Here is a 10,145-nt window from a genome sequence, read left to right as displayed (position 1 = left end):
GGTGTCGGCCTCTCACACTGAGATTTGCTGCTCGTCTCTGCTGTTTTTGGACGAAATGAGACATTTACAGACGTCACTTTTGGCTTTTCTGATGGTGAAATGTTCTGATGCCGAGGACTTTTACGTTTCTCCATTTAACTCCTCAGGACAAAGAAAACAGTTTAATTAGGCATAAAATACTGGATTTATTTAAAATATAAGACGTAAAACACACAATGTAATTATTCTCCACTCACTCGATAATAAGTAAGAACAATATTTGTATTAATTACAAATAAACATCATCTCTTATGAATTCCTAGTTCTGCATTTTTAGCATTTTTCTTCAAACAATTTAAACTGAAAAGGAAAAGTCAGTTTACCTAGAAATTAAGAAATTGAATTGGGAAATAGCAGCTACATGCTAATAAGATCACAGCCAAAATCATATTTATATTTATGTATATTGTTGTGTCAACAAATTATTAATAAGATGATTTAATAATTAAAAGGACAAATAAACTTATTTTTTTGACAACCCTTAAAATATTTTTAAAAAACGTTGGTAGAGGTAAAAGGAAGTGGATACTTAAAAAAAAAAAAAAAAAATCGGTTATTAACAATATACGTCTATTTTGAAAATTGTTGTTATAGTCTAGTCAAACGTGTTATTTTCCACCAATATTAAAAACTAGAATATAACTACTTTTTTTCTCCATTTGAATTTAGATTAGTTTTTATTCAAATCAGAGTGTTTCCTCTCAACAGGCTCCACTTTACCTTGAGTGTTCAGTGGGTGAGAGGAGGTGTGTGTGTGTGTGTGTGTTTGTGTGTTTGTGTGTTTGGGTATAGTGTGTGTTTGTGTGTAGTGTGTGTGGGTACGGGGAGGGGGTGCATGGGGGCTGGTCTCTGGTCTGGTCTCTGGTACCGGAGCCTATAAAAGACGCTGCATTGTGCACCGTGGCTCAGGTTTACGCACCGCGGAGAGAAGCAGCTGATGGAGCTGTTGTGTCTCTGATTGTTGACGCGCTTCTTCTTTGTGCTCGTCCGGTTCACGCTGGAACAGTCGAGGAGTTTGGAGTTTTGCCATCCACGCTCTCCGCTCCTGACGGTTACGCACAGGCGGACGGGCACCTCCGTGCGCCCGGAGGACCGGCGGCCACCATGCTCTTCCCCTCCTGTAACACCTCCAGCTGCACGGAGGGGTTCAACTTGACGCAGAAGCTGCAGACCGGCGCAGCTCCCCGGAACATGAGCGGGAAGAGCAACGACACGGACCCGTTTGGACGCAACGAGGACGTGGCCAAGATCGAGATCACTGTCCTGAGTCTCGCCTTCATCGCGGCCGTCGTGGGGAACGTGAGCGTGCTGCTGGCCATGTACAAGACCAGGCGGAAATTGTCGCGCATGCACCTGTTCATGAAGCACCTGAGCCTGGCAGACCTGGTCGTGGCCTTCTTCCAGGTGCTGCCGCAGCTCTGCTGGGAGGTCACCTACCGCTTCTACGGCCCGGACTTCCTGTGCCGCATCGTGAAGCACCTGCAGGTTCTGGGCATGTTCGCCTCCACCTACATGATGGTGATGATGACCCTGGACCGCTACATCGCCATCTGCCACCCGCTGCAGACGCTCCAGCAGCCCACGCAGCGCGCCTACATCATGATCGGCTCCACGTGGGCGTGCAGTCTGGTGCTCAGCACCCCGCAGTACTTCATCTTCTCCCTGAGCGAGGTGCACCCCGGCTCGGCCGTGTACGACTGCTGGGGACACTTCGTGGAGCCGTGGGGTGTGCGCGCGTACATCACCTGGATCACGGCCGGCATCTTCCTCGTGCCGGTGCTCGTGCTCGTGCTGTGCTACGGATTCATCTGCCGCACGATCTGGAGGAACATCAGGTTTAAGACCCGCAGGAAGGGCGCCGGAGCGGTGGCGGAGGCCACGAAGAACGGGATCCTGGGCAGGAACTCGGTCAGCAGCGTCAGCACCATCTCCAGAGCCAAATTACGCACGGTCAAGATGACCTTCGTGATCGTGGTGGCGTACGTGGTTTGCTGGGCGCCTTTCTTCACGGTCCAGATGTGGTCGGTGTGGGACGAGACCTTCTCTTGGGACGGTGAGTCACTCACTCTGTGATTGTCCACAATATATTATAAGGATATTAACAAATAAATAAGTCTGAGTTGTCACCACTTGTTTTCATTTGGATCATTGAAGGTCTGAGGGGATTTACTGCTCAGTTCTTCTCAAGAAAGATTCTAGAAACTCCACAGATGTCAGTTTTATGTGGTTAAATAAAAGTAAAATCAAACATGCATCATGTTAATCAGTAATGTGAAATAAAAATTTGATGCACCTGTTTAACATTTCATTAATTTAACACTTTATTACTTGATTAACATAATATTCAAACCAATACAGTAGTTAATAAAGTCTAAAATGTTAATTTCTACTTTGATTTATTCACATTTTTACATTGTTTTGTCTCTTAAATCATCTTAAATACGTGTGCAGATGTTTTCTTATTTTAAATACCTAAATTATTTTTGTGTTTGGATTATTAGTTCAATTCAATTAAGCTTAAACAACATGTCTCTGATAAACAGCTGTTAGCAAAATTAACTTCACTAAATTCTCTTTGAACAAAATAGTGTTTAATTAATCATGAGGAATATTAACAAGGAAAGGAAATAATGCAAACACAACAAGCTGCACTACAAAATTAGCAAATTGCTAATCTCGCTTAGACATTTTGTAACTTTATTTGCCCTTTAGCGTGAAGGCTGCAATAGCAAAATCATTAGCTCAAATCTTAAGTAACATTTAACTGAACAAAATGGTGGATGAAGTGTGATGAATGTCAAGAGAAAAATAAACAGGAGAGTTGAAAAAAAGTAGAGAACGTCTTAGAAGCTGCTAGCTAGCGGTTTACCAGATAGACGTGCAAATATCGTTGTTAATGTTGCATTTAAATTAGCCTCATTAAAACAACACGCCGCAAGAGATCTTCAAGCTGGAAGCACAACATCACCAGTTAACTTGAAATGACCTCAAGCAGAAAAGTTAAAAAACATTTTAGCCTATTAGCAATTTGCTAATCTCGCTTAGCCGTTTTGTAACTTTCTTTGCCTGTTAGCGTGAAGGCTGCATTAGCAAAATCATTAGCTCAAATCTTAAGTAACATTTAACTGAACAAAATAGTGGATGAAGTGTCATGAATGTCAAGAGAAAAATAAATAGAAGAGTTGAAAAAAGTAGCTAGCTAGTGATTCACCAGGTAGTCGTGCAAATATCGTCGCTAATGCTGTGTTTAAATTAGCCGCATTAGAGCAAGACGCCGCAAGAGATCTTCAGTGGAAGCTGGAAATATGACATCATATGCTACAGTTCATATAAAAGAAGTTTAGCTGGCATCAACCTTTTTGACAATTTGGGTCACCAACCAGTTAGCTTATAACAACATCAAGTAGAACACTTTTAATCAAACTAATGGTCAGCCTGCTAGCTAGTGTCCAAACTTAGTCTCAGAGACACAAAGTTCCCAAGAGATGATTTAAAAGACTGGTTTGGCTTTTGAAGTCAAGGATTTATCTTTGCCAGTCATTTTAAATCTTTAAACCTGCTTGGATTTGTCGTTTTAAATCATTCCCGTGTGTCACAGCGTCAAAGATCCTGACTCCGAGGAACCACTTTTCATTTAAGTGCAGACAGAAAATGATGGTTCTGAGTAGCACTTTCACATATTTTAGTTTGAAGCTTCTGTTCGGAAAGTTCAGTTCTGACTGAGTTTGGATGAGACCTCAAGTGTTCCTGGGATAAAATGCATCACTGTGAGGTTCAGAAAGCGTCTGACAGCAGTACTTGGCCCATCATGAGTCACTGAAACTCCTTTTGAACGCAATAATGAAATTCTTCAGGTGGGTGAGCAGCTGTCTCGGGCTGATGGAGGCAGGTTTTTATGGACTGTGAAACTGCAAAATAAAAAATCACACCTGCAACTTCGTCAAGTGGAAAATCGCACAGCTCTGACTGCACGTCTGGTTTATGAAAAATATGTTCCCTGTTTAATTTATCCTAAGGAGCAGCTTGAGTTCACACGTTTTCCATGTGACTCAACACATTCATCCAGGTTTTATGCACAAATTTTGGCCTTTAACCTCTAATCATTCCAGGCTTTTTGCAAAAAAAAACGACAAACCCAAAGTAAACTGAACGCTGTTCATGAACATGTTGGAGATCATTCATCGTCTTGGTCTCTTTTAAAAGCCAAGACTCTGAAGTTACTATCACAACTGTCAGAATCACTCTAAGTGGTTTTATTCGCCTGTATTAATATACACTTAAGTATGGCTGCATCCAACTTTAGCTAAAAATGGAAAGGCCATGTCATTCTTAAAGCTGACTGAGTAGTTGTGGTGGAAATTGTCTGATAGACAGAACGCTGGACACATAATAATCACACAATGCTGAGAGAGTATTCAGTGGTTACAACAGGAGACCACTGTACCTCAACACACCAAGTGGCAAAGACGATCTCAAAGGTACAACGCAGAAACATTCGTCTTTTTTGGTGTTAACTAAGACAGAGTTTCTCCCAAAGTTAAGAATATACATGTCCACCGCGTAAATGCTCATGAAGATGAACATAACTAAACCACATTCCTGTATGTAAATAGGAAAAGACGTCTTTCTAAGACACCAAACTCCTAGACAGTAAGTAGGTCAAACAGTTATGATGATGATCAACTAATAACAAAGATGATTCCTACACATCTTCAAACTGGTACTGGAGGCTGGTGACTTGCTTCTACCCTACGAGAGAAAGAATAAGCAGCTCATTGGAGAGCGTGCCTCATAGTAAAGCCGTTTTTCTTATTTGCAGACTCTGAGAACGCCACGGTGACGCTCTCCGCCCTGCTGGCCAGCCTCAACAGCTGCTGCAACCCTTGGATCTACATGATCTTCAGCGGCCACCTTCTCTCGGACTTCGCCGGTAGCTTGCCGTGCTGCGGCCGCTTGAGGAACAAGTTCCAGCACCAGGATTCGGACAGCAGCATCCGGCGGACCACGCTGCTGTCCCGCCTGCAGGGTCCACGGCTTTCTGAGCCGTTCAGAGACGCCAACCAGACCCCTAAGAACTGTCCACAGGTCCCGTCTGTGTCCTGACCACCTGGAACCCACTCAGAGGGCATCTGGTTGGCCCGTGACGAAGCAGTTTTTAGTTCGTAGCAGAGAAGGAAGGTATGATCTCATCCGAGGGTGCGGTCACACCTACACTTTGTTTTCTTTGGTCCAATCCGGAGCGGAAAAGTTTACTCGCTGGCAGTTTTTTTGGTGTTGGTCTGTTTAGGTTCACACGGCTCTGAGAACATAAGTTATAATTAATCCTTTCAGCCTGACGGGGGTAGACGCCATCAAAGCAAACCCGGTTAGCGAAATGAATCCCTCGTGGAAAATGGCTGAATGTGAGCATTCAACGCTGGTGCACGGGGGTTGTTTCCTGAAGGGCCAAGCAGGTTGTTTACCTGAAACACAAGAGGAAAGAAAACACTTTTACACTGAGTATAAACGGCAGCAGCTATGAACGCATTTCACTTTGAACACGTTTGAATTCTGTGTATTTGCTCGGTTTGGAAAAACGAAAATGATTAAGAAGCTTAAGTCTGGAGTTATTCAACATTCTTCTTATTAAAGTGCAACAATCTCCTAATATGTAATTGTTTAAATATGTAGTTTAATCTCCTAAAGCATTTGTCTGCAACTGGAGGTACCGCAAATCTTTGGTTGATTACACATTTTTTTGTACATTTTTGTTTTTAAATTACCCCACAAATTAAAATTTCGTTAAATACACATAAACATGAATTCAACATATTTTAGTAGAGGGATAAGGGATAGCTTAAAACTGAATGCATAAAAATATATTTACTAGGCCGGGGTTCTTGGCCTGAAAAATGTTGAAGACCTCTGTCCTACAGGCTCAATAATTCCCCTAAAAGATCTGGTGACTATAGATTTTAGATTTGTCAGACTTTGGAAATGCACAAGAAGAAAAATGTTGAATATTACCAGCTGATCCAACAACAACAACAACAAAAGACATGAAAATAATTCCTTAAGGATACTCTAATACCGCTTTGTGATAACGATCGACTAAGACATCGATTTTTGTGCTTTGTACGCCCACCATCCGCCCCAACCTCCTCCTGCAGGCGTAATCCAGCCAGCGATTGTGTTGCACTCAGTTTGGTTGTACAGAAACACAATTTCAAGAACTGGTCTCGCTTTCATTGATAGCACTTTGTATCTGTTAGTGTTTTTGCAGAGGTCTGCCGCCCCCCGGTGGCCAAAAAACAATGACTACAGCTTTAATATTTATTACAAACTTAGCTCAACCAAATGCTAGGCGGGTTTATTTTTGCTCTGGGACTCTTTAACCCTTCTCTCCAAAAGTTTTGTTTTACATTTTTCTATTTAAACATCATTAATTGCTCCAAAAATGAAGAGCACAGTTGTACAATTTGACGCCCGAGCACAGGTAATTAAATATATTTATCTGAATAAAAACATAGGACAATTAAAATGGAGTTTATTTGAGACAAAATATCATTCTTTTTTAAATAACTTTCCATTTTTTTATTTGACATACTGTGCATTTTAAGACTTTCCAGGTGCCTTTAAAACATTTGAAGATGTGTGTCTACACACTTACAATCTTCCGGTCCGTAGTTTAGAAGCTACACACATATATATATACTGTATATATATATGGCCGTAGCAGAGAGGGGTTAAAGTTGCAGCTTTACTCACATGTAAATAAATAGACCACAGTCACAACCCTCCTGGATGGTACTTTCTAGCTGATCGATTGTTTCGTGTTCGAAAAATAGTTGAAAATGTGTTCAGTGAGTTTACATATTTAAAAGATGTCCTATTTACGGTTTGTGACGACGAAGAAAAACAAGAAATGAAATGAAATTTTTGCAGATTATTTCAGAAATGTCTCTCGTGTAAATGTGTGGAACTGTAAATACTATAAATGTGACATTCAATATACTGTATGTTGTTAATTGAAAGTGCACTTTGTTGAATATAATAACACACAAACCTGTGAATATATACGTATTTGGAAACAGGATTCATTTCTCTATAATGTCCTATATAATGTCCAGCTGCTCATACGCTCATGTGTCGCTTTGTTCTGTATTGATGTGTTGTTGATACTGAAGATATTTTACCAGTGAAGTGTATTCTGTCATCTGCATATGGTTTTGTTATATATGTTGTAAAAGGAAGATAAAAGCTTTTCCTTGTATTGTCATGTGCATCTCTGGTTTCATTTATAGAAACCTATATCAATAAACAAATGAATGACAGCTCTGAAAATAAAAACCAGTTTGAAGCTAATGATGCTAATGGAGCCACTTTGGTTGGATATTTTCTAAAATCTTCTGTAAACTCTCATCCAGTGATGATGCTAGGTTTTCAGAGGCCCCAAGCTAATATGTGCATGTTCTAAAGACTAATTTAATGTACTATGGGACATTAGCGCTGTGACTTACGTACAGTACGTAGCCTACGTTGGTGTGAGCCATTTATACTTGTGCACTCGTCAGTCTGGTTAATTTTTGATTCTACTTCCTGCTTCACTTTCAACAATAGCAACTGACACTTTTGCAGAAAAGTTGCATAAGATGAGTCGTACATGAAGAAGCAGTCGCAAAGACTAAAGCAGAAACATGGGCGGTTGGGGGGGGGGCGGTATAGCAAAAGGTTTTTCATATTTTCATTGGTCTCAAATGTATGTATTTTATCTTTTAACAAGGCCATGACCTTCTGTTGGTTTTAAATTAAATTTTCTTTCGTTTGATTAGTTTCAGGCACTTATATTCCTCAGATAATGAACTGTAAAAGTTCTACTGAAAACCTTTACCTCTCAAGGATATAAATCCAGTAATTTCGCTCTGCTTTTTTTTATTTTTTTATCTGTGTTTGGTCTCCACCACTTCCCAAAATATACTTAGTTGCTAAAAGCTTTTCTATATATTTAGACCTTCTCCTTTTTTTTTGTTATCTGAAAGCAGCTGCAGCCAAAACCAACAGAGCACTCAGAGTGAAGCGTTACAGCGACGTTTTAGCTGCATGGCTAAACAATGAGCTAGAACCCAGAGGCCGAGGCTACGCAGGCTACAGATGAGGACAACATCAGCGGCAACATTAATCATCTATTCTGTGCATTTATTACATACATTTTTTTTTTAAATAAATCAACTGAAAACACTCTGTTTTGCATTTTACCAGATGCAAACATTCCCTCCCGACAGATCCTGGAGCGTAGCTACAAGATAAAAAAAACAAAAAAAAAACATGATGCATGTTGTGTTATCGTTGGCTAAATTACAAATTTATGCATAAACTGGTTTCATAAGAGATGAACATTGTGACTTTTTGCATGAGGATTGTGATGCAACAGCTGCCTCTCACCACATTTAGATGAATTCATGAATGAACGAAAGGAATATTACTGAAATTAAATGAACATATTAAACCGAGGACATTTTCCTCTCTGGGATAGCTTGGGTTTATCTTCAGGCACAGGCCCAGTCACAAATGTTAAGTTCAACAAGTCCTCCTCGACCATGTTTAACCCCTTTGTACCCCCCGGGACATATGTTTTGTCTGGTGTGAATGGGGTGAATGTAAGCAGCAGGAAAACAGACTGTTGATGTGGTTTTGTTGGACTTCAGGTTGGTGGGTGGGGGGCCATGGCCTGTCTCAGGTATCTCAGGAGTTGACGTAAAACAGCTGAGGGGCAAAGACATGAATCAGCCCAGAGACCACGACGAGGGCCTGTATCATTCATACGTCATTAAAGCTTTTCATTATCATTTCAGGGGTCAAATAGCTTTAAAGTCACCAGAACACACAGTGGAGTAAAAGTATGGAACAGTATGTGTGAATTTAATTAAAAACAATATCCAAATTTAAAACTAGTTCAAATTATGATATAATATAAGTGGTTCCTTATGGTTCCTTTGTGTCTTTCTTTCTTTCTTTTGATGTTTTTCTGTTGCATCTTTTTAAAGTTTCATTGCATCAAACATCGTTGACACTTGTAATAATTTCTCCTGCTGCTACGACTAAAATGCTCAGATTTTAATATCAGTTTAAAAGATTAAATGAAAATAACAACAGTTAGTTTCATTCAGTTTAGTTAAAAACCAACTCCCTGTGGTCGTTTTGTGTCTCTTTGTAGTCATTTTTTGTCTGTTTATGTGTCTTTGTAGTTGTTTTGCATCGTTTTATAGTTGTTTTGTGTCTTTTTTGTAGTTGTTCTATGTGTCTTTGTGTCTCTTTGTGTCTCTTTGTAGTAAGTTTGTGCCTCTTTGTAGTTGTTGTGTGTCTGCTTGTGATTGTTCCCAGTTTCTGCTGCTCCACTTAAATGAAATAATCGTTAGTTTGGTTCAGTTCAGTTAAATCCAGTTCCTCCTGTAAATCCTGGTTCCTGTTTTTCTTCCCAGTTGAGTGTCAGTCGACACCAGAACCTCCTCCTGCTCTGACACAACCGTGACAAATGATCTCACCCCATCACAAATCACAACACAACTTACTATTAGTAATACACTTCAGACCTGAGACACAGTAGTTCTGTGTCTCTTTGTAATTGTCTGTGCCTCTAGATGTTTTGTGTCTCCTTGTGGTTTTTTGTGTCTCTTTGCAGTTGTTTTGTGTCTCTTTGTATTTGTTTTGTGTCTCTTGGAATTTGTTTTGCGTCTTTGTAGTTGTTTTGTGTCTCTTGGAATTTGTTTTGTATCTTTGTAGTTGTTTTGTGTCACTTTGCAGTTGTTTTGTGTCTCTTCATGGTTGTTTTCTGTCTCTTTGTAATCATTTTGTGTCTGTTTGTGTCTTTCTGTAGTTGTACTCTGTCTCTTTGTGTCTCTTTGTAGTTGTTTTGTGTCTCTTGGAATCTGTTTTGTGTCACTTTGCAGTTGTTTTGTATCTTTCTGTAGTTGTTTTGTGCCTTCATAGTTGTTTTGTGTCTCTTTGTAGTTGTTTTGGCCTGTTTATGTGTCTTTCTGTAGTTGTACTCCGTCTCTTTGTAGCTGTTTTGTGTCTCTTCGTAGTTGTTGTTTTGTCGCTTTGTAGTTGTTTTTGTCTCTTCGTAGCTG

General features: G+C 40.1%; 1 protein-coding gene across 1 annotated transcript; it reads left to right on the top strand.

The window, feature by feature from the left end:
* The first annotated feature begins 926 nt into the window (after window positions 1-926).
* LOC124999736 (arg8-vasotocin receptor-like) lies at window positions 927-7,392 on the top strand. The gene is made up of 2 exons (XM_047574736.1): window positions 927-2,092; window positions 4,859-7,392. Exons 1-2 carry the CDS (start codon window positions 1,144-1,146, stop codon window positions 5,140-5,142), a joined length of 1,233 nt encoding a protein of 410 aa, XP_047430692.1. The 5' UTR covers window positions 927-1,143; the 3' UTR covers window positions 5,143-7,392.
* The last annotated feature ends 2,753 nt before the right edge of the window (window positions 7,393-10,145 follow it).

The sequence above is a fragment of the Mugil cephalus genome, chromosome 22, assembly GCF_022458985.1.
Source record: "Mugil cephalus isolate CIBA_MC_2020 chromosome 22, CIBA_Mcephalus_1.1, whole genome shotgun sequence".
Classification (NCBI taxonomy): Eukaryota; Metazoa; Chordata; class Actinopteri; order Mugiliformes; family Mugilidae; genus Mugil; species Mugil cephalus.
The sequence above is the reverse complement of the archived record's forward strand: the minus strand, read 5'-3'. Positions and strand labels throughout refer to the sequence as shown.